General features: G+C 37.2%; 2 protein-coding genes across 3 annotated transcripts in view; both read right to left on the bottom strand.

Annotated features, from left to right (window-relative positions):
- LOC148953993 (rho GTPase-activating protein 15-like) overlaps positions 1 to 777 on the bottom strand; it is a 149,859-nt gene extending 149,082 nt beyond the window's left edge. The window contains exon 1 of the mRNA XM_089085728.1: positions 312 to 777. Coding sequence (XP_088941854.1) covers positions 312 to 641 — 330 coding nt within the window. The 5' untranslated portion in view covers positions 642 to 777. The remainder of the gene's footprint in view (positions 1 to 311) is intronic.
- On the bottom strand, positions 744 to 18,032 carry LOC148953992 (uncharacterized). 2 transcript variants are annotated; one of them, XM_089085729.1, is made up of 2 exons: positions 17,928 to 18,032; positions 744 to 1,891 (listed from the first exon to the last, which is right to left on the bottom strand). In XM_089085729.1, exon 2 carries the CDS (start codon positions 1,888 to 1,890, stop codon positions 781 to 783), a length of 1,110 nt encoding a protein of 369 aa, XP_088941855.1. In that variant the 5' UTR covers position 1,891; positions 17,928 to 18,032; the 3' UTR covers positions 744 to 780. The 2 variants fall into 2 exon arrangements, with proteins under 2 accessions (XP_088941855.1, XP_088941856.1); XM_089085730.1 differs by having other exon boundaries at positions 17,851 to 17,932.
- Positions 18,033 to 25,146: the final 7,114 nt, after the last annotated feature.

The raw sequence follows: 25,146 nt of genomic DNA, 5'->3' as shown, positions 1-25,146 counted from the left end.
AAAAACACTGTTTGTTTCAATGACCGAGACTTCACGCGTGCTTATGCTTTGGTTGTTCCACGAGTCAACATGTTTTACCTCATCTACGGAGAACGATCCAGTAATGACCGGATCCTTAGGAAAAGTGTAAACGGAAATTCCTTAGGAGGGAAGCCTCAAAAATATTAAAAAAAGCTTGATCAATGCTTCAAAAAGATTGATCTTTCGGATCAATCTTGGGGAGGTGGTTTAGCCCTCCTGTGTGCAGACATATATACAGTACGATAGGCAAGTAAAAACACGACAAGAGTAAAACCAAGGAGAAGGCTTACCTTTTGATTTGAAAAACTAGACTGTTCTTCCTGTGAACTAGGCGATCTTGTAACTGGTGAATCGGATATGATCCCAGACGTGGATTCTGAAGTAAAAGCCGAGCCAAGCGAGTCCAGTGAATTTTTAGAACCTTTATCTTCAAGCTCACTAGAAGAATCCAAACAATCTCCACTAGACAATGTTTCAACACTACCAGGTGAGCTTGCTTTCAGTTTCTTATTTCCTCTTAAGCTAGGCTGACGAATAAACTGCAAAAGGGGATTAGAAACAAATAAAGATGGGGATTCTGCATCAGTTCGCGAACTATCCTCGTTTATTGTTGGTGGCATAAGAAGGGCTTCCTGCTTACTGTTCTTCTTTTCTTTCCTAGCAAACAATGGAGATTTTAGTCTTTCTGTGGAAACTTTTTTCGTTTTTTCACTGCTTTGAACCAATTTATCAATAGTAATTTTTCTAACTGGCTGGGCGTCACTTTCTTTTAGAGAATAAACGAGAGAACATGCCCTTTCTTGCAGCAGGTGATTTCACTTCTTGGTTATTTCTAATTGGAGCAACGTAGGTCTTGGACTTTGGCGGCATTTTTGGCTTTTCATCTAAAGGTTTTGCGCCTTTATATTTGTTCAAGTCAATTTGCGGCCTCACTTTTTGCTCCTGATTTGATTTCAAGTCAATTGTTGCCACTGTCTTTTGTCTTTCAAAAACGATTGGTTTCCTAGATGGTGGTTTTCTACCAACGCTTGCAGTTGGAATATCATCAGAGGGTTTTGTACTGTCAACAATTGATGGTTGAGCTATAAAGTTTTGATTTAAATTAATATAGTTATGGCGTAGCTTTATATTTTCTCGAGGGGCAGGCATAGGCTTTTTGGCAAATTTAGGTGGGAGTTTTGGGGGAACTGGTTTGGGCAAAGGCAATTTTGAAACTGCTTTTGGGATCTGACTTGAAGCTGTTTTTATCTCACTCTTTGCATCACCTAGGGGACATCTTGTAGAATCATATTTTACAGTATCACTTACATCACTTACACTAGGCAACTTTTTTATCACAGATTTATTGCTACACTGTTCTACAGAAGAGACATTTGTCATTTTTTCGCCACTTTTTTCACAACTTTCAACAGTATCTGGTGCTGAACTACGGCGAAACTCTTTAATATCATCCACCAGTTTTAAACTTCTATGACTTGTTGCTTTCCCTGTAGAGTAAGTACTAACTGCCCATGAACTACGCTTACCACTAACTACCCGCGGTGAGCCATTTAACTTTTCAGGAGAAGGTAAGCAATCAAATGAGCTAGACCTCTTTCGACCAAGGGGTAGCTTGGAATCATTGGCCTTCTTTGGTTTTGCTCTAGTAGAAAAGTTTATTGATAAAATTCCAGTTTCTTCGAGATATTCAGCTGGTGCATAGAAGGGAATGAGCTCTTTAGGACGAATTACTTGCCACCAAAGAGAATTAGCTTTCCTGAGTAGGAACAGCTCTTCATCTTTGTGTATTCTTACTTGCTTATTATGTCCAGTGGGTGTGTATTCAAACCCAAAAAGGACTCTAACTGTAGATAAACTATCAGCAGCCATCCTAAAGTAATAAAAACAAAGTCAAATATATGTTAGTCATGAACAGATAGCACGTTATTATCTAATGAATACCAGCCAATCCCAGATGTGAGTACTAATACTCGGACAACCTGCTCCTGGAAAGCCATAATAAAGAGCGAAGCAGATTTTACTTTATTGAGCTCAGAAGCCTTCAATACAAACCGTGGTGGTCATGAGAAATTATTGGAGGAGCGTGGGGGCTAACTACTGTATTTGGTTTACCGATGGTAATAGCCTACTGCACCTTTAGTCTCCTAACCACGATTAATTACTTCAGAAACCTCAAAAACCGTCAAATATTTCCTTGTTACGTTGTGCCTTCAGACGAAGTAGCCTCAGGTTTATACTCTACAATTTCAGAAGTCCTTTAATACATAGGCCACTGTGATAGAAATTGGAAGCCATTTGTCAAGAGTGCATGCACCATAATATGATTTATTTTAAGGTACTCAAATGTGATTTGGTCTCACATTTATAATCTTTTACATTTAAAACCTTTAAGAAATAAATTTTGGATCCACTTTGTGACAAAAGAAGTAGAACACAAAAAAGAAGAAAATAAGGGGACGTCCCCGGCAATATTCCTTCATGAACAAAAGTACAGATAAAAACAAAAGCAAATATAGATGAAAACCAGGAGAGGATGAAATGGACGTAACAACAGTTTTAAACTTTAATACAACCTCTTATACGAATTGAATTTGCCTTGATGTCAAACTTAAAACGGACTTGTCCAAGGACTTATGGATAAAGGTTCCAAGGTGATTAGGAAAAATTTTTTATGTCTTTATAAGGCCCCCTTCTTCCTTTTTTTGGGAAGGGGCATGAAAAACATTTTTTTTTTGCATCTTATTATCCTCTTGGAGCAAGGACTTACAGCTGTAAGTAAGTTTCAAACAGAAAAGGGACAGAAAATTTCGGCCTATTTCTGGGCCCCTACCACTCCCCTCCCACAGAAAGAATGCTTGATCCTTTTGACATAGAGATCAATCCCTAAAAGTTCTGAGCCGATTGCATACCCAAAATTAAACAAGCCTTCCTATTTCCATTATAAAACCTATGCGTAATTAAATGGCAATTTGCATTACTTTTGGCCCTTGTGTCAGAGACTATGGAGGTCATGCCATCCTGGAGGCATATTTACTGACCATTCCAACTGAAAAAAAACAACTATTCCAATATATTGATTTCATATCTTGGGGGGGGGGTCCATGTAGAAAAAAGGCAGGGGAGGGGGGCTTGACCCTTAAAAGGGCATTAGAACTTTTAGTTTCCAAAAAATGTTGCGAAGGCGTATGGCTCTTTACTTAGACAGCGCTGCGTCTGAAATGCAAGTCTACCTGCAACGCAGGTGTTTATCACCGAAGGCACGCACATTATCAATGCACTCATATCCTGAAAGACAGTCATTTTTTTTTCTTCCGCTTGGATAGGTTATCGAAATCACTCAGTTATATTCATAATAATAACAGTAGCTTCGTTTGTATCACTATAAGGGGCACTGCTAGGAAGGACAGGGAAATTAAGATTATAAGTTGATATTTTCTTTTTGACTTGCGAAAGAGTCCGTTGAGTTGTGTTGAGCTTAAGAGTCTGTTCCGGAGTAGGCAGCCACTGGAGTAGAAGAAACTTAGACCGGGGAGTAGATAACGAAGACAGTCATATCCTCGGGACTACTCAGCTTTTGAAGAAGTTCTAACATGTCTTTCAAATTACTCACGGCTGCATTTGAGCCTGTGCGCCTGGGATAGAGGAATTCACCACCAAATTAGGCGGCAAATTCCAGAGGATTTTCTTTAATTCAGCGAAGTCACTTGACTAGAAAAAATTCAAATACACTGTTTAAAATCGCCAGAGCATCAGCTCCTTTTCGTAATTGTCCTGCAAAACGTTCCAAACTGGGGCATAAACAAAACAGTTGTATCTGAGTCACAGTCCATTTTCACACACACAAAAAAAAAGATATGTCAATCCAAATATCAGATTCTGAATACAGTAGTGAGAGCAAATCAACTACACATGATATGAATCAACCAATAGTCAGAAACAAAGGGTGACAGACAGACTTTTGCAAAGCGCAGGGACTCTCGAGTTGTCGTTTTAGAGCAATTTAAGGCATAGTGGTCGGCTTGTACCAATAAGGCTCTTCCTGCTCGCTCCCACTCACTGGACAGATCTGATGTTTTTCAGATTTAAGAATTATCAAAAGCGAAAAAAAAAATCCATCACAACGTTGAGGTGGATATACCGGTCTGAATATAACGTAAATTCAATGAAAATGCTCCTAATTCCAAGAAAATTCATACTATCAAAAGCCAACAAAAAAATCCGATTGTTTGGATTTTTGGTTGTTCAAAACATTGTGAATCATAGGCAGCGCAATAGCGCTGCCTAAGTAAAGAACGATGTTGGCACAATATATTATTATTTTTTTGTTTTCTTTTTTCTCCATACCAGGGCACTTCGTATCGAAGGAGTTGTCGTAGAAACTTCAAAAAGGGCTCATTCGATTGGAAATTGGAGTGGCTTGTGCCCTTTTTAATAGTCGAAAGTGATTGGAAGGCAGCTAACACCCCTTCCAGGCCCACCATTTCCCAAAACACATCCAATAAAAATTTTCAGATAGCCATTTTGTTCAGCGTAGCTGATTTCCAGAAAGAAAATATGTTTTTGAGGAAGACACTTCCCCACAACCCTCAGGGCAAGAGTTTTAAGTTATGCCCTGGGGGCATATAAGAACGATGTTGGCACAATGTACTATCTATTATTTTTTTTCCTTTAGACCAGGGCACTTCGTATCGAATAAGTTGTCGTAGAAACTTCGAAAAGGGCTCATTCAATTGGAAATTAAATGGCTTGTGCCCTTTTTTATAGTCGAAAGTGATTGGAAGGCAAATAACACCCCTTCCACGCCCACCTGTTATCGAAATGCATTGCTTCCAAAACTGTAGATAGCTATAATGGTCAGTGTAGTGAATTTCCAGGTAAACATTAGGTTTTTAAAGAGGACACACCCCCCCAGCCTTCAGGACAAGGCTGATGAGTATTGCTCTGGTGACACATAAGGCTTTAATAGAAAGCATTGTCGTAGAAACTTAAAAAAAGGCTCATTCGATTGGAAATTGAAACGGCTAGTGCCCTTTTTAATAGTTGAAAGTGATTGGAGGGCAATTAATACCCCTCTCACGCCCACCTTTTCCCCAAACACATCCAATCAAAATTTTAAGATAGCCATTTTGTTCAACGTTGTTGAAAGTTCTGGGAATTACGTCTTTGAGGATGACTACCCCCCCCCCCTCCCCTCACAGCACTCAGAGCAAAGGTTGTAATTTATGCCCTAGGTTCTTATAATGTTTTTATAAAAAGTATGGTCGCAGAAACTTCAAAAAGGGCTCATTCAACTGGAAATTGAAATGGCTAGTGCTATTTTTAATAGTCGAAAGTGATTGGAGGGTAACTAGCCCCCCTCTCACGCCCACCATTCCTCCGAACACATCCAATCAAATATTTCAGATAGCCATTATGTTCAACATAGTAGAAAAATCTGGAAATTAGGTCTTTGAGGATGACACCCCCTCCCCCAGTCCTCAGCACAAGGGTTGTAAGTTATACCTTGGGGGCATATAAGGTTTTTATTGAAAGTGTCGTCATAGAAACTTCAAAAGGACTCATTTAATTGGAAATTGAAAGGGCTAGTGCCTTTTTAATAGTTGAAAATGATTGGAGAGCAACTAACGCCCCTCTCACGCCCACCATTTCCCCAAACACATCCAATCAAAACTTTGAGATAGCCATTTTGTTTAACGTAGTTGAAAATTCTGGAAATTAGGTCTTAGAGGATGGCAACCACCCTAATAGCCCTTATGGTAAGGGTTGTAATTTAAGCCGTGGGCGCATATAAGGTGTTTATAGAAAGCGCTGTCGTAGAAACTCAAAGAGGGCTCATTCAATTGGAAATCGAAAGGCCTAGTGCCCTTTTTAATTGTCGAAAAAGATTGGAAGGATTGACATTTTTATAGTAAAGATCGATATGGGTATAATGAATTATTTTTTGTATTTGTTGTTTAAACCAGGGCACTTATCGAAGGAGTTGTCGTAGGAACTTCGAAAAGGGCTCATTCGATTGAAAATAGAAAGGGCTGATGCCCTTTTTAATAGTCAAAAGTGATTGGAGGGAAACTAATTCCCCTCCCACGCCCACCCTCCCATTTGCCCATTATGTTTGAAAACTAAATGTTGCCTTAAGATTAAATCAAAATGCACTGTGTTAATGCTAATTCCCAATAACGCATCTCAGCAGTACCCCAAGAACGACTGAGGGAATTATGTTCAAACTTTCGGGGCTACTTCTGCTCTAAAATTTAAACAAATCAAAAGAGCGTAAGTGTATCCAAGCTATCAAAGAAAGTAAACAGATTTTTTTGCAAATGATATCATGTTTTCTATTTAAGGTCAACTAGAGGAGGTACGGAACTAAACTAAACACTACTATTTGTGTCCAGATTTTTAAAAGGGTGTATGTTGTTAAAAATTGCTGAAAGTTTTTCTCCAGCATACAAATAGCAGGCCAAACCATAAAGTTTTAAAAAAATGAAAAGATTTAAAGAATCATTTTCTTATTCCCTGAAAAGACCATGTCAATATATAACGAACAGAAATTAATTAAAAAAACTTTTTCCACAAAATAAGTTTTTGAGAGAAAAGTAAAGAACTACATTAAACAAAAAACGAGCAGAAATAAGATCAAATAATCTACCAAGTAGTTGTACTTTACTGAAAAAAAAAATCAAATGAATATTGAGAAAAAAAAATGTGCATTGTCAGTTTAATATACATATGCTGATATTTATTCATTAAAATCTTAATTAATTTTGATTTCTTAAAGTTATAAAAGTGAAAACATTTAAAAGAATTTTTTTCAGTTAAGTACAAATTTGTGGTAGTTGTACACTTGGTATATTATTTGATTTTATTCTTGTTCATTTTTGATTTAATGGAGTTCTTTACTTTTTTTTTGTGGAAAAAGTTTTTTTAATTAATCACTGGTACAAAACAATACAAAATAGTTTAGCTAAGGCCAAAAACGAGCTTTGCAAAGAACCTTGACAAAAAAAAAAAACATTCAAGTACGTACGCTGTCAAAGAAATCAAAGAATAAACATTGGTTTTCACTTTTATAGATATTACGAGTGGATATTTTTCGTAATACTACTTGAAGTTTCTGTAAGATTCCTGCAATTCTGTAAGATTTTCAGACTGTGAAAGTCCGATTTTTTTCCGAACTTAAGTGGTAGCAGCCCTGAATTAGTAAACTATTTTCACCGAAGTTGGTATTTCCAAAAAACTTTTTCCTGATTAGCTTGAAACATTTATCTGTAAGTACTTTGGCAAGACACTATTTGTATTCAAGCTATTGAAATACTATGTCTGCAATATGGCTTGGAAAAGTTGAAACTTTCAGATACTGTTGGGGAAAGGAAGATGAAAAGCAAGGGGACTTCAAATTTTCTTTTGTAGAGAGGGATAAGGGGCTAAGCAATTTCGGTTTCTGATTAACAAACGCGTCCTTGCACTATGAGTTCCTATGGGACTTGATCTATTTGCAGTTAAGTAGCAAGATCAATGTGTTGAGTAAACTCAACATTGTGTCAAAAGACACAATATGTTGCCAGGTTATCAAAATGGCGAATCACCAATCTTGGGAAAGGCTTAGGGTGTCAAGTTGAAACTCTACAAGGAGTGTTGAAGAGGGAAGGGGGAAGTGAGCGTTAAACAATAACTTGAAAGAGAGGGTAGAGATAAATTTAAAAAAAAATATTATATGTATCTGGGGTTTTAGAATATCATATCTGCTACATCTTAGGAAAACCATATGGGGCATGAGTTTGTCAGAAGGGCATGTCTACAGTATTGCTGGAATGGTCTGGGGTGTCAAGTTGAAACTTTCAGGGAGTGTTAGGAGGACCAAGAGGGCATAAAGTTTTGACGTGGGAGGGAGCAGGGGGGGTGCTTACAAATTTTGCCTTGGAATAGGGGAAGAGTCAAAAGATTTGATCTCAAACTTGTTTTAAATTTTTGGCATTAGGAACCTCTGATGGATTATAATCTATTCCTGGTGAGGAGGCAAATTAGACCAAAAGAAACTATGTTAATCCCTGGTTACCCCTGGTTGCAAGAGCTTACAATAGGAGACTCGACAATAAGACGTCAGAAGTCAGTGAAATACCTAGGCGTAATAATTGATGAAACACTAAGTTTTTCAGAGCATGTACAGTGTATATCGTCGAAAGTAGCAAGGAATATAGGCATGATATGATCGTATAATAAGGAAGCTAAAGCATCGGTTTCCCCAGAAAGTTTTGCGTCTTTTATATTTCTCATTAGTCCATCCTTATCGACTATAATATTTCTCTATTTCGTCTACAACATTTTATATTCACCTGAAGTCTTTGTTTGTTCTCCAGAATTTAGATTTGTGTGCTATTTATGGAATCGTTATACCTGGCATACTTAAATATACTTATCCGCGAGTCCATATTTTATCGTTATCAGGGTTGTGCTTATTTTATAAGCTTCAACTAATGTCTGATATTATTAATAATATTGCTCCAATGTGTCTTCGTCATATGTTTGAGACAACTGCTGATGTCCATGGGCATTTAACGAGACAGTTTGGTCGGTATAGAAGGCCGATTAGAGTGTTTGCAAGGTCTGCTTTCTCTGCTCGTCATATTCTTCCGGTGCTGTGGTCTCAGACACCATTTTCTATTAGGGATATTGCTGAAAGGTCTGGCTTCCATGAGCAGTTGAGACACCATTGCCTGCAGGTTTAAGAATTCTAATAATTTTTTTTTTTCAAGTAGTTCTACATGTTTAATATGTTTTATATGATTTTTTTTGTTTTGTTGTGAAATTAGAACCCGAATGCACTGATGTAAGTCGATGTAAGTTGTTTTTTTTGTTGAAATACAAGCCCAAGTTACTGGGCTTCATACTTTTTTGTTTATTTTTTTGTGAATAAATTATATCTCAATTAGAAAAAAAAATCCAAGTTATCAAAATAGTGTATCTGCATTATCTCTGGAACAGCTTGGGGTTTCAAATTAAAATTTTCAGGGGGGTGTTGGAGGAAAAGCGGACTTCAAATTTGACTTGGGCAGAGGTATATAAAAAAAAAATATATCCAGGTCATCAAAATGGCATATTTGGAACATGTTGAAAACAATAGGTGAGAGTGAAGCAGAGCATTTTAGTGCTGAGGGAGGCAACAGAACTTCATACTTTTTGTTTTAGAAGGAACTGTTTAGGTGGCCAAAATGTATGTTTTCGATCCATTAGCCCCAGTGCAACTTTAAATCTATTCATGGTAAAATAGTCAGATAAATCAAAAGACAGTTTATTTGCCCAGGTTATCAAAATGGCATATCTGGAACATGTTGAAAACAATAGGTGAGAGTCAAGCAGAGCATTTTAGTGCTGAGGGAAGCAACAGGACTTCATACTTTTTGTTTTAGAAGGAACTATTGTGGTGGCCAAAATGTATGTTTTCGATCCATTAGCCCCAGTGCAACTTTAAATATATTCATGGTAAAATAGTCAGATAAATCAAAAGACAGTTTATTTGCCCAGGTCATCAAAATGGCATATTTGGAACATGTTGAAAACAATAGGTGAGAGTCAAGCAGAGCATTTTAGTGCTGAGGGAGGCAACAGGACTTCATACTTTTTGTTTTAGAAGGAACTGTTGTGGTGGCCAAAATGTATGTTTTCGATCCATTAGCCCCAGTGCAACTTTAAATCTATTCATGGTAAAATAGTCAGATAAATCAAAAGACAGTTTATTTGCCCAGGTTATCAAAATGGCATATCTGGAACATGTTGAAAACAATAGGTGAGAGTCAAGCAGAGCATTTTAGTGCTGAGGGAGGCAACAGAACTTCATACTTTTTGTTTTAGAAGGAACTGTTTAGGTGGCCAAAATGTATGTTTTCGATCCATTAGCCACAGTGCAACTTTAAATCTATTCATGGTAAAATAGTCAGATAAATCAAAAGACAGTTTATTTGCCCAGGTCATCAAAATGGCATATCTGGAACATGTTGAAAACAATAGGTGAGAGTCAAGCAGAGCATTTTAGTGCTGAGGGAGGCAACAGGACTTCATACTTTTTGTTTTAGAAGGAACTGTTGTGGTGGCCAAAATGTATGTTTTCGATCCATTAGCCCCAGTGCAACTTTAAATCTATTCATGGTAAAATAGTCAGATAAATCAAAAGACAGTTTATTTGCCCAGGTTATCAAAATGGCATATCTTGAACATGTTGAAAACAATAGGTGAGAGTCAAGCAGAGCATTTTAGTGCTGAGGGAGGCAACAGGACTTCATACTTTTTGTTTTAGAAGGAACTGTTGTGGTGGCCAAAATGTATGTTTTCGATCCATGAGCCCCAGTGCAACTTTAAATCTATTCATGGTAAAATAGTCAGATAAATCAAAAGACAGTTTATTTGCCCAGGTCATCAAAATGGCATATTTGGAACATGTTGAAAACAATAGGTGAGAGTGAAGCAGAGCATTTTAGTGCTGAGGGAGGCAACAGGACTTCATACTTTTTGTTTTAGAAGGAACTATTGTGGTGGCCAAAATGTATGTTTTCGATCCATTAGCCCCAGTGCAACTTTAAATCTATTCATGGTAAAATAGTCAGATAAATCAAAAGACAGTTTATTTGCCCAGGTCATCAAAATGGCATATTTGGAACATGTTGAAAACAATAGGTGAGAGTGAAGCAGAGCATTTTAGTGCTGAGGGAGGCAACAGGACTTCATACTTTTTGTTTTAGAAGGAACTATTGTGGTGGCCAAAATGTATGATTTCGATCCAATAGCCCCAGTGCAACTTTAAATCTATTCATGGTAAAATAGTCAGATAAATCAAAAGACAGTTTATTTGCCCAGGTCATCAAAATGGCATATCTGGAACATGTTGAAAACAATAGGTGAGAGTCAAGCAGAGCATTTTAGTGCTGAGGGAGGCAACAGGACTTCATACTTTTTGTTTTAGAAGGAACTGTTGTGGTGGCCAAAATGTATGTTTTCGATCCATTAGCCCCAGTGCAACTTTAAATCTATTCATGGTAAAATAGTCAGATAAATCAAAAGACAGTTTATTTGCCCAGGTTATCAAAATGGCATATCTGGAACATGTTGAAAACAATAGGTGAGAGTCAAGCAGAGCATTTTAGTGCTGAGGGAGGCAACAGGACTTCATACTTTTTGTTTTAGAAGGAACTATTGTGGTGGCCAAAATGTATGTTTTCGATCCATTAGCCCCAGTGCAACTTTAAATCTATTCATGGTAAAATAGTCAGATAAATCAAAAGACAGTTTATTTGCCCAGGTCATCAAAATGGCATATTTGGAACATGTTGAAAACAATAGGTGAGAGTGAAGCAGAGCATTTTAGTGCTGAGGGAGGCAACAGGCCTTCATACTTTTTGTTTTAGAAGGAACTGTTGTGGTGGCCAAAATGTATGTTTTCGATCCATTAGCCCCAGTGCAACTTTAAATCTATTCATGGTAAAATAGTAAGATAAATCAAAAGACAGTTTATTTGCCCAGGTCATCAAAATGGCATATCTGGAACATGTTGAAAACAATAGGTGAGAGTCAAGCAGAGCATTTTAGTGCTGAGGGAGGCAACAGGACTTCATACTTTTTGTTTTAGAAGGAACTATTGTGGTGGCCAAAATGTATGTTTTCGATCCATTAGCCCCAGTGCAACTTTAAATCTATTCATGGTAAAATAGTCAGATAAATCAAAAGACAGTTTATTTGCCCAGGTCATCAAAATGGCATATTTGGAACATGTTGAAAACAATAGGTGAGAGTGAAGCAGAGCATTTTAGTGCTGACGGAGGCAACAGGACTTCATACTTTTTGTTTTAGAAGGAACTGTTGTGGTGGCCAAAATGTATATTTTCGATCCATTAGCCCCAGTGCAACTTTAAATCTATTCATGGTAAAATAGTCAGATAAATCAAAAGACAGTTTATTTGCCCAGGTCATCAAAATGGCATATCTGGAACATGTTGAAAACAATAGGTGAGAGTCAAGCAGAGCATTTTAGTGCTGAGGGAGGCAACAGGACTTCATACTTTTTGTTTTAGAAGGAACTGTTGTGGTGGCCAAAATGTATGTTTTCGATCCATTAGCCCCAGTGCAACTTTAAATCTATTCATGGTAAAATAGTCAGATAAATCAAAAGACAGTTTATTTGCCCAGGTTATCAAAATGGCATATCTGGAACATGTTGAAAACAATAGGTGAGAGTCAAGCAGAGCATTTTAGTGCTGAGGGAGGCAACAGGACTTCATACTTTTTGTTTTAGAAGGAACTATTGTGGTGGCCAAAATGTATGTTTTCAATCCATTAGCCCCAGTGCAACTTTAAACCTATTCATGGTAAAATAGTCAGATAAATCAAAAGACAGTTTATTTGCCCAGGTCATCAATATGGCATATCTGGAACATGTTGAAAACAATAGGTGAGAGTCAAGCAGAGCATTTTAGTGCTGAGGGAGGCAACAGGACTTCATACTTTTTGTTTTAGAAGAAACTGTTGTGGTGGCCAAAATGTATGTTTTTGATCCATTAGCCCCAGTGCAACTTTAAATCTATTCATGGTAAAATAGTCAGATAAATCAAAAGACAGTTTATTTGCCCAGGTCATCAATATGGCATATCTGGAACATGTTGAAAACAATAGGTGAGAGTCAAGCAGAGCATTTTAGTGCTGAGGGAGGCAACAGGACTTCATACTTTTTGTTTTAACAGAAATGCTTCCCTACCTAGCCGCATCTGGGCACAACCTTTATGTGAAATCTGTCTGGTTGTACATCCAAGAGATGACTAAACTTCCCAGTCGTCACCCAAAAATATTTCAGATGTTCAGTGAGCAAGGACACAAAATTAGAAAGTCAGATTGGTGCTGGGCTAGCCTCTCAGCAGACTTAGTTATTGAACAAGAATACATGTGAAGCCTAAAGACATTGGGAGGACTCACTGGTGGCAGTGGCATGACTGAAGAACAGAGAGTGATTTGGGTCCTATCAAGGCTGGCATGTCTTTAGGTCAACCTGTTGATGCAGAACCTGACTACTGGTGCAGGTATAAGCAGTTGAAAGATTCATTTCCCTGCATTTAAAGCATATTAATTAAAAAAAAAAACAAAGTTATTTTAAAACTTTGTGGATCATGTGAATGATCCATTTGCATTCCTTGACCAGCTCTGGTTGCCATTGTGGTTTTTCAAGAGCCCAAGACTTAACTGAAATGGTTGTATGCAATTGGGTTTCTTGCACTCACTGGACAAAGATGCCCAAACCCCTTGCAACAAGGCAAGTATTATTTTTTTTTGCCCATGATCAATCTGCCTTCTAGCCCTGTGCTTCATTGCTTGTCAGGGGGGGGGGGGGGGAATACGGATTTACGCCAGTCATCACATTCAATCAGCCACTTTGGTGGAAGGCAATGAAGATAGAACAAGAATACATGTAAAACCTAAAGACATTGGGAGGACTCACTGGTGGTGGTGGCATTACTGAAGAACAGAGAGCAATTTGGGTCCTATCAAGTGAGCTACTCTACAAGTGAGCAGCATTGTGACTTGAGTCTGAAAAGACAAACCCATGACTGCAAAGATACTGCAAAGTTGGTAGATTTCTTCAAAGTGTCATCCCCATTGAAACACAATGTACAACTGAGAATGTTGCAAATAGAGTAACTTCATTCCAGGCATGAATGTTGACAAAGCTGAATCTGCTGGGAAGAAAATCTTAGACAAAATGTCAGAAAAGACCTTGAAGGAACACGTCTTTAAAAAGAAAGATCAAGTGACTCTGATGAACACAAAAAAAAGTCAGGCTCTTCTAAGGTGGTGCACATCATCCTGGTGCTACCTTTTCAGAGGTTCATTATCATTGCCCAGAGGTCTAGTCTCAAAGAAAATTATTTCAAGTTTGAGCTCTGTACCATTCCTCCTGCTCTTTTCAAAAGAAATGGATTCATGCAAAAGGCCAACAAGCCCAAGCTAGCAAAAGCAGTCTATCAGTCATGTGGGTTTGAGACTCAGTACCCAAGACCAGTGGGAATTACCAGCTTCATCTTAGATGGGGGCACCCTTCTCCATCAGATCCCATGGAAGGTTGCTTCCATATACAAGGCTATCATGTCTTCATACATTCATTATGTCAAAAAAAAGTATCCCTGTGCAGTTGTCATCTTTGATGGATATGATGGTGGTCCATCAATCAAAGAGGCAACCTATTTGCATTGAGCTGGATCTGTGGGCTGTTAAGTGTTATTTACCAAAGACACGAATCTTTGCATGAAGAGAGAGGAGTTTCTTTCATGCAAGGAGAACAAATAGCATTTTCTGAAGATTCTTGGAAACACTCTCATAGCCAGTGGTTGCAATGTATACCACTCTGAAGGAGATGCTGATTTAGACATAGTGAAGAAGGCTACAGAAACAGCACTCCATACCAACACCACTGTGGTTGCTGATGACACAGATGTTCTTGTCCTCCTCATCTGTCATGTAGACACAAGTTCAAATTGAGTTTACTTCTTGCTGGAAGCAAAACTTGGAAGTGAATGCTCAGCTTGGGATGTCTGTCAGATAAAAGACAAGCAAGGATCAGAAGTTAGCCAGCTGGTGCTGTTCTGTCATGCCATACTGGGTTGAAACAAAACATCACACCTTTATGGCATCAGAAAAGGTAAAGCTCTTCAGCTATTGTTATCCAGCTTGAGTTTCAGAGATGCTGGTACCCTGTTTACAAAAAATCTGCATTTCATGATGAGATAGCTGCAGCTGGAGAGAAAGCTTTGCTGATACTCTACAACTGCCAGGATCTGCCAAGTCTTGACACTGCCAGGAACCAAGTTTTCCAGAGGAAAGTCAATACTGCCACCTCATTCATACACCCACAAGAGCTGCCTCTGACTATGATGGCAGCAAAGTATCATTTGTTCCAAGTCTACAGCCAGATTTGACTAGGGAACATGGTTAACCCCCTAAGCTAGGGCTGGAATCTTCAAGGCAACAAAGTTTTAGAGCCAAAAATGACAGATCTCCCAGCTGCTCCTCCTCTTCTTCTTAAGACAGTGAAATATTCTTGCCAACCTGAAGGTTGCAGCAGTGAGAGATACTCCTGCAAGAAAAATGGTCTGGAATGCACCATAGCTTGTTGAGTATGAAGAGGAGTTTTGTGCAACAACACAAAGTGTCAAGAAGATGAATTTTCTGAGGATGAGCTTTAAGCCTGTGATTTAATTTTCCCTGTGTTTTTTGTTCCTTTGATCAATCAGATGTGCAATTTTCTTATGTTTCATTACAAACAATTTTTACCATGTTGTTTTTCATGGTGATGAAGGTGAATGGATTTTAATCTCAAATGCCTGCAAAGAGCAAGATTTTTGGGGAAGGGTGGGGAGGATGGGTATGAAAAAGATCTTGAAGTATCTCAGAAAACCTAGTTTTTCAACTCAAAACTGATCAAGAAACTTCAATCAAATGCTTTTTTTTACCTAAAACATTAAAGTTTGTTCATTTTTGTTCAAAAACAGAGTATTTCTGATTTATTTTTTGACATTTTGGAGAAACTAACATCAGACATTGTTTCAGCTTTTAAATTTCATACATAAAGACATATCAAAACCCAGTTTCATGATATTACATTTTTTTTTCCAAAAGAAGACAAAATTAATAAACAAAAACAGCAAAAAAACAAATTTCACAACAAGTTAGAGATGAGGATTTTGGATATGTTGTTCAGCAACTTTTTCTGATCTGGATAGTGAAGAAAGTTTATCAAGTTTATCATTATTTTATCAATTTGTTCCTGGTCAGACCTTATTATTTCTGTACTAAAAGTGTGATACCCTATAGTGATTATAGTCTAAGAGGAAAAGAGGAAAAGAGGTCTAAGATGAGTTCTGATGTATGATACTCTTTTTTTGTAGTGGCAACACAGCAGAAACAAGAGGGACAGCTTTTGTTGTATATGAAGACATATTCGATGCCAAGAATGCATGTGATCATCTTTCCGGCTTTAATGTTTGCAATAGATACCTTGTTGTGCTTTATTATCAGGTAGGAGAAAAGTTACAATTTAATCTTGATTTCCTCCTGTATTGAACCCTGTAGAAATCTGCAAAACATTGCAACTTATGTCTCAGGTAGATCGAATATACGATGTTACTTCAACGGATACAATGTGCCTGTGCACTGCAAGGCTGTACCCAGGATTTTTTTTCGGAGGAGGTTTTATTCAAAAATTTTTTCTGGGGGGAAAAGAGGAAAAGAGGAAAAGATGTTTTCCAGTGGAATTATCTACGGATTATTTTGGTTACCCGTCTGACTGACCGAATGAAAGGCTGAGATGACTAGGTCACGTTCTGCGGATGAATGATCACAAATAGCCAAAGATCATCCTTTTTGCCAATTTTCTAGGGCCAAAGGAAAAACAAACATCCAATCGTTCCTTGAATGGAGTGGGAAGAGAGCGTAAGAAATAATTAGAACGAAATTGGGACCTCTTGGGAGGTCGTAAAGAGGAAATTTTTGAATAGATTTGGATAGGGAAGGAGGAAGTTCAGCTGTGCTGGCCTCAGGCGGTTTGGTACAGCAGTGAGTTGTTAGTAGTAGTATCAGTAGTCTTAGAGTCCTAAAAGGAAAAGAGGAGGAACCATCCACTTCAATCAGGTTGAGAGCTCAAAATTAAGCTTAATGTTTTTTTTCAGAATTCAGACAGACATAGAGCTGTAATTTACACAATCTTAAAAGCTGTTTAAATAAGAAAAGAGTTGACATAGTAGCTTGGCAATACCTCCCTAGGCTATGTTTTTGTCCCTGGATTCAGTCTTGGAAGTTTAATTCAAGTAACTAAACTACTTTGCAAGATATGAGTAGGCCCTTTGGCCTACTGAAATTCTTCTTTAGCTACTTTTGGCTATCTCAGGAAGGGATTAGATTAGGAAAATGAAACTTTCATGGATGGGTCTACAGGCTAAAGTATGTCCCAGGAAGGTATTTTGAAGTAGGCTACCTACCTCCATTCCTTCTCTCTCTAAAGGGTCCTGACCTTTGATGATTTTTAAAAATCTGTATGTTATAAAAATGAAATGTAGCAAAATAGATCTTATGCTTAAATGAAGTACAACAAAATTGTTTTAGCTTCACAATTTTGCTCAATTCCTGTTATTTCAGTAGAATTTTAAGCCATACAAATGTTTTTTTTCAAAATTTAGGAAATGTATTTGCATTTCTTTAAAACCTTATAAATTGGGACTGAGCAAAGTTGTGAAGCTGAAAACAATTTTGTTGTACTTTGTTTAAGCAGAAGACCTATTTTGCAACATTTCACTTTTATAACACACAGATTTTTAAAGGTCATCAAAGGTCAGGACCCTCTAGAGGGAGAAGGAGTGAAGGTATGTAGGCTACTTCAAAATACCTTGCTGGGACATACTTTAGACTGTAGAACCATCCCTAAAAGTTTCATTTTTCTAATCTAACCCTTTTCCAAGGAAGTCAAAAGTAGCTAAAGTAGAATTTTACCAAAAAATTTTGTAAGGGGCTTTGAGAATTTTAAAGTATTACAATCTGGAGTCTGAATACTAAACTGATGCTGCAAACCAACTCCAAAAACTCCATAACATTCAAAAATTTACCCTGTTTCACTCATTTTACTTAACTAGCCAAGCATAAGTCAACATTCCATGATAGCAAAATTCCCCCTCTTATGTCTTACCCTAGGCTAACTTAGTATGTTGATCTAGGCTATTTTTGTGGCGATCGTTCGCCTAACTCAACTACCTTCCTAGATATCCTAGCAAATATCCCTTGAACTAGTTTTAGGAAAAATAAAAGATCAACCTGAAATATCAGCATCAAATTTCGCCATTAAGTAAAATTGTCAACATTTTGAATTGCATCAGTAACTTAGACAGTACCTGAATCAGATTTACATATCTATTGGGATATTTTTAATAATTATTAGTAGAAAAGCTGCCAGATTTAAATCAAGTGTAAAGCTTTTTATCAGTTTTTGTTTACAGGTTACTTCCTTTCTTCTTTAAAAAGTAAAGATTCAGCGCTACCTGGAGACCAAAATTTCATTTGCTCTGCCCTCAAGGCCTCAACAGATCTAAAGGGCTGGGCACACGTAGCTGATTTCGGGAACCGATTTCAGCATCAGTGGACAAACGATAGCGGTAAGAAAAATTTGTTGAAAGAAAAATTTATTGCGCGAGATTTTCCGAACCAAAAATAATCATGGACACAAATAGTCAACTGGAGTTTATTAACAGTTGCATGATTGATTGATCTCAGCTTAGTTCTCAGCTCAGTAGCGGGGTCTTTCACCATCAAAGTATAATCACTTATGGAACAAGTACTGACAAAACCTATCCTCTCAACACAAAAAAAGTGACCCTTTGTCCGCGTCTCCGGAGATGATTCCATACCTATGCGAACCTGGCAACTAAATACTGTAGTTACACAATTCAATACAATTTTCCCGGTCACTCGTCGCCTGAATCACGCTCTAGCATAATTTATTGGCTCGTAGCAAAGTACTTTGGCTCGGAGCCATTAAGTAGTACAGCACTTTGTGTCTAGAGGCGCTGAGGTACGCGGGGTCACTTTTGGAGAGTTTTTTTTAGTACTTATTCCGAAGGTGATTATACTTTGTTCACCATAGATATCTCTGGCTGACTATTTATTTGTATCCCTATTTTTTTGTGATGATCATGATGAAAATCGGCACCGAAAACTAGAAAATTTTTCAAGCTCAAATTTACACCGATTTCTCTTAAAATCGGCGCTGATTTGGAAATCAGTCCCCGAAATCAGCTAAGTGTACCCAGCCCTTAATTGCAATTGGTTGACTAGCTGCAATAGATTATTGAATGACCGTAATTACTCTGCTCTGTTGAACGCAGTTTGAGCATCACAATGGAATTCTTGCCAAAAAAAAAAATAATTTTGCAACTCCCTCGAACCTCTGAAACTAACCAAAAATACTGTTAACTTACACAGACAAATAAGTATATTAAAATTTTCTATCTGTAAAAGAAGGAATTGCAATTTACTGAGTTCTGAACCACAATAAGCAAATAATTAATTTGATAGATTTTAATAAGCACTTTTAAATACACTTCAACAATTGCAATTGCCCATTGAACGCAAAAAAAATCGATCGTAATGATCGATTACTAAACAATTACTCATTCCTCTAGTCTAAAATAAACCCTTTATGTGCAATATAATTATGTTGTGTACATGTATAATAGTGTCCACACGTTCTATGCTTGGTAAAAAAGTAAAGCAGGGTTCCCACAGCTTCATGAAAGTTAACAAAGTTTTATACCATCATGGGCACCCATAAGGGGGGGGGGGCTGAATGACGGTGTCATATATTTGTATTGATTTAAAAAAAAAATTTCCACCAAATAAGTTTTCTAAGAAAAGTAGAGCTCTATTAAGCCAAAAATAGGCAGAAATAAAGTCAAATAATCTTCCAAGGATAAAACTACCACAAATAGCTCTCAACAAATAAATAACTTAAAACGATCAAAAATTATAATAAATAGCTTAGTCAAACTCAAAACGAGCAAAAATTAACATCACTAGGGCTGACGACCCCTACGCCATCTCAAGATCAGAACACAACTTAGGCTTTACTGAAAAAAAAAATATGACTATGGATTGTCAGTTTAATATACCTATACTGATATTTATTCCTTAAAATAAGAAAAGGGTAAACAAAAGTGAGTAAAAAAAAATGTTTCACTTATTTAAGTAAAAAAAAGTGAAAACAATTAGACATATCTTGTTTTCAGTAAAGTGCAAGTTATGTTCTGGTCTTGAGAAGGGATGGGGGTTATCAGCCCTACTAATGTTAGTTTTTGTTCGTTTCGATTTTGACTCTGCTATTTATTCTAATTCCTGTTCATTTTGAGTTTCATTATTGACAGTGATTTGTGGTAGTTTTACGCTCGGATGATTGTTTGACTTCATTTCTGCCCATTTTTGGCTTAATGGAGATCTTTAGTTTTCTTTGAAAAACTTGTTTTGTGGAAAATTTTTTTTTAGATGAGTTTCTGTTCGTTTTTTATTGACAAAGTCATTTTCATGAAGACATTTTTTTTTATCGTTTCGTTTTTTTCTATAAGAATCTATAGTTTGGCATAATTGTGGGGGTTTCACATGCCCAATATCCCTATAAAAATATTTATTGGACCGTTCTACTATGCTGAACAAAATAGTTGTCTCAAAATTTGACTAGATATGTTTGGGAAATAAAGAAATAAATCGGCTTGAGGATGGGCTGATTGTCCTCCAATCTCTTTTCAGTCTTAGAAAGGACCCTGGGACTTTTAATTTTGAATCAAATTAGCTTCTTTAAATGTTTCAAAGATATTTCTACCTATTACAGAGTGGTGCTGCCTATGATATTGCTTATATGCCATTTTGAAAACCTGCATGTATACAGTTTTTCGTTTAATTGGAACGCCCCCTAAACACTTCCTAAAAGTTTCATATTAATACTCTTGGTGTCATTAGTTACAGTAACTGTAGTTGTAGTACTAAACATGGCTAGTTCAAAATTCCCAGAAACTTACCCATAAAGATGTAATTTAATAATATAAGTTATTCTTGAGATATTACTTTGTCACCGTTTTGAAATTCCTCATGCTCAAAGTTTCTTTTGATTTAGTTCAACGTCCGCCTAAATATTTCTTTTGTTAGTTTAATGAAGACGGTGTTAAATTATCTTTGGATTATTGGCTACAAAATGGCTATCTCACAATTTCGATCGAATGTGGTCGGGGAAAATAGTATATCAGGGGGGGGGGCTATTTTCTCTTCATCAAGCTTGACTCTTAAAATGGAACTAGAACTATGTATTTTCAAATCAAATGAGCCTCCTCTAAAGTTCACAAGACCACCTCTTCCTAAAAACTTTACATCCCCCCGGAGCGTAACTTAAAACCCTTACCCCCATACTCTGGGGGGTTGTGTCAACCCCAAAGAGCATGTTAAGAGATCTTTGGACCATTTTTTAATAAATAGCTATCTTAAAATTTCCCTCGGGGCACACCTTACAACCCTTGCCCTGAGGACTGTGAGGGGGTTCTCATCCTCACAGACATAATTTCTGGACTTTTAAACTACATCAAACAAAATAACTATCTGGAAATTTTGACTGGAAGTGTTTGGGGAAATGATGGGTGTGGGAGGGGGGATGGTTGCCCTCCAATCCCTTTTGACTATTAAAGAGAGTCCTAGCCCTCTCAATTACCAACCGACTGAGCCCTTTTTGAAGTTTCTATGACAACAAATGGCCATCTTGAAAATTCTATCAGATGCGTTTTGGTAAAATGCAATTGCGTGCGTGTGTGTGTGTGTGGGGGGGGGGGGGGTATTTGCCTTCTGAGCACTTTGACTCTTAAAAAAGCACTATAACTTAAAAAAGCACTGTCACTGGTTGCCCTCCATGAACTCTTTTTGAAGTTTCTGACATTTCTTTCTATAAGAAGTGCCCTGGTCTAAAAAATTAAACAATATATTGGCCCCACATCACTCTTAACCTAAGCAGCGCTATCGCACTGACTATTATATCTTGTCTTTAGATTTGAATTTTTAATATTGAAAGTGTAGATTAGACCAGGTAAGCCCCCCTCCCTAAAATCCAGCGTATGGGCGCCCATGCATACCATAAAGTTTCTCCAGCTCAAACAAAAATATTACCGTTTTTGACTTAACAATAATTTTTTGTTGCAAATAACTTGAATTAATCAAACATGGCACTGATAAAAGTATCTTCTTAAGAACATTTTTTCCCTTGTAATAAATCTAGTATTTACTTTAGTCTTTCCTTTTGTACCAAGCTCAAGATTTGAACAAGCAGACGCTATTACAAGTGCAGAAACCTATTGTGTTACAGGGGCAGATCTAGAGCAAAATCTTGGGGAGGTCAAGTGTGACAAGGGCGCCAATGAGCAAAACCCTGGGGGAGGGGGAGCAGTGTGACAAAGTTGCCAATAATTGATCAAATTGACAAATTTATTCTAAAAAAGGGAAAAAAACAGAGGAAGAGGGCAGCAGAAAAAATCTTGGGGGTCGAGGGCCCCCCAACCCCTGGATCCACCAGTGTTGTTTTACATATATGTGGTTTATTGCAGATCAGATAAATGAGTAACTCTTCACCTTCAGGACTATTTATCTATTAGTTTCTAGTAGACCATCTGAAATTTCCCAGAATTCTTCTGATATTGGCTAAACTTTGCTGACATTGGTGAAAAGGTTAAATAAAATAACATTTTCCGACTGCAATAAAGTCAACAAAGCCATGAGAGGAAAATGGTTTATCAACTTTGTGGACAACTTTATTAAATCTATTCAAGCACAGGGAGTCAACCTTAAAGGTTAGACTAAAAACCCTTCGATCTAAGACTAACTTGTTTAAAGGAAAATGGAAAACCTTATTAACTTTAATGACGCCTTGGGAGTCCTACATAATAAGCTTATTGAACGACGGGTCGCTGTTTGACAGACAAAATGCCAAATATATAAATGACTATTTTCCTATAATGTGTTCAAATGAGGGTCTTCTAAATAATTTCATTAATTTGTTTTCCAGTTTGACCATAAAGCTAAGTAAAAACGGGGCTAAAGGTACATTGCCACCATTCAAAAGCTCCTTCTTCTTTTGTATATTTCAGGCCAAGAGTCTTGTCAGGTGAAGAACTGTGACTGAACACAGTGCTGCAGGGTTATCTTGAGAAGTGGCACCCTTTGAGGAAATATTAGCCTAATAAACGGCTGCACACTGCACTGGTTTTCGATCTAAAGATAATTATTCCGGGGTTTGTCTGTTTTGGCTTTTTTTTCTGAATAGTCTATTCAAAGCTAAGTTATTTGTTATAGACTACCTCCCCATTATAGCAGGATGTCTACAGGCACAAGTATATGATGCGTCAGCGGTACTAGACTTGAGATTACTTCTGCAGGATGTCGAATCTCGTTGATGAAAGTGCATTGTCAAGAGTTGAAAACTATATCATGACCTAGATGTCCCCCGACTGGCTTATTTCAACAGGAGATACCGGGAACTTCATGCTGTCTGGTTCTAAGCCGACAAGGGCTCTTGGTGTGGACTTGAAAAAAAGTTATTAGTCACTTGCCTGCACTGGTTCATTACATTAGTCACTTGCCTGGGGTTCATTGCTTGTCTTGAGGTCATTGCAGCTTCAATAACCTAAGTAATATCAAATTCTGAAATGAAAAGCCACGACCGATAGGTTATTTGCATTCAAAGTAGTCACATTTATTCAGTTTTTGTTTTAGAGAGTAAGCACTTTTAATAATGTGCCAGCGGCCTCAAAAATTTGAATTTCTTAATGCCTCTTACAACCCTGAAAGTTGCTGTTCATAGGGAGAATAAAATTCACAATTTTCCAATCTTCAATTTGCCTCTCGATGCTTTACCTTTCAATGCTCAATGTAGAAATTACTGTTTTTTTCAGTAGATATATTTGTAAAATAAAATTATTTTATGAAACTAAAATTCACTATTAATAGTGTAAGTGTTATCAGACAAAATACCTGTTACCTAGAGTTTGTATAAGCCCATTCACTTGATATAAGAGCCAATAACTGACAAATGAATAAATGGATATAGATATGGTAGCTGGATATAGATATTGTATAGCCAGTGGCTTTGGTCAAACAAAACTAATGTTAAATAATAGAAATCAGCGTATTTGTTTGACTGTGTTTAGAGAATCTGTTTAGCATGCAGACGCGAAGCATTGGGATTTAGCGGCAGCTAAATATATAAGACTCTCAAAATTCACTTATGAATGCTCCCAAAATTCGTTTACTTATCACTCCGTTATCAACTTCATCATCCAAAAACAATAATACAAGCTTGAAAAGTTTAATTTTGCATCCCTGCATTTTAAGGAGTTAAAAGTTCCATAAAACTAATGTCCATTAGCGCTGCAATAGACATTATTGGTTTTCCTGGGAGTTCATGAATTTTCTGAAGACCCGTTTATCCGAGAAAAGATTCTTACGCAATAAAATTTTAAAGAATACATACATAATTTCTTAGAAAATGATTCACCTTATTCAGGTTTGGATTTACCAATAGGCCCAGGCCTAGGGGCACACAATGCCAGGCGGTGCAATAAATTATCACCGAGTGTTTTTTTTTTTTAACAAGAACTGGACAAATGTTATTTATTGTCAAAGTGCCAGGTGCACTCCGCTACAATGCAGCCTATTCACTGAAAAATTGTTTTAAAACAACACACGAATATTTAATTACTTGTGGCTCATCAGTTAAACTCTATTCAGTGTTTCCTCTATTTTCGAATTTTCAGGGAGTTCCAAGAAAATCTTGCAAAAACGGAGCGGCTAAACACTTGGGCCTAGGAGCGTCAAAGCTTTAATTCCGACCCTGCCCTTATTATGGTAATAATTAAAAAGATTCTGAAGTTTGACCAGAATAAACGGTCTAAAAACTGTGCGATGTTATCATAGCAACGACAGGATTTGAAATAAAAACAGAAATGTAAAAGAACTATTATTGCAGAAATACTTTTTAATATCCATGAGTGGTATACAACACCTGCATAATAGATTGTTTTGTTCAACTAAGAGTTTTTATCTAATAAAGTTCATATATTCTATAAACAAAACAGAAATTATAATTTTTTCAAATCAACAAATAAAGCAACACTTATTCATGACAAGCAGCTATTTTTACAGAGTGGTAGTCTGTTTTTCAAGTAAGTCAGGGATAAACAAAAGAAAGACATGCCTAGCCATAATTTGTCAGTGATCACATTGACTATGTAACAGCAAACCTGAAACATAAGCTGTGAAAGGGGTCATTATAAATAATTCAAAGCCAACCCTGGCAATGTACTGACCGCTTGTCAACGGATCACATATGCCTGGTATGGTAACTCTGCCTATGAGAGGGTACTGATCTCTCTTTCTCTCTAGCTATCTATAAAGAGAGAGAGAGAGAGAGAGAGAGAGAGAGAGAGAGAGAGAGAGAGAGAGAGAGAGAGAGAGAGAGAGAGAGAGAGAGAGAGAGAGAGAGAGAGAGAGAGAGAGAGAGAGAGAGAGAGAGAGAGAGAGAGAGAGAGAGAG

The sequence above is a fragment of the Artemia sp. Qi Xiang Cuo genome, chromosome 3 (genome assembly GCF_049724085.1).
Source record: "Artemia sp. Qi Xiang Cuo chromosome 3, ASM4972408v1, whole genome shotgun sequence".
NCBI lineage: Eukaryota > Metazoa > Arthropoda > Branchiopoda > Anostraca > Artemiidae > Artemia > Artemia sp. Qi Xiang Cuo.
Note: the sequence above shows the minus strand (reverse complement) of the source record. Positions and strands in the feature narration are given on the sequence as shown.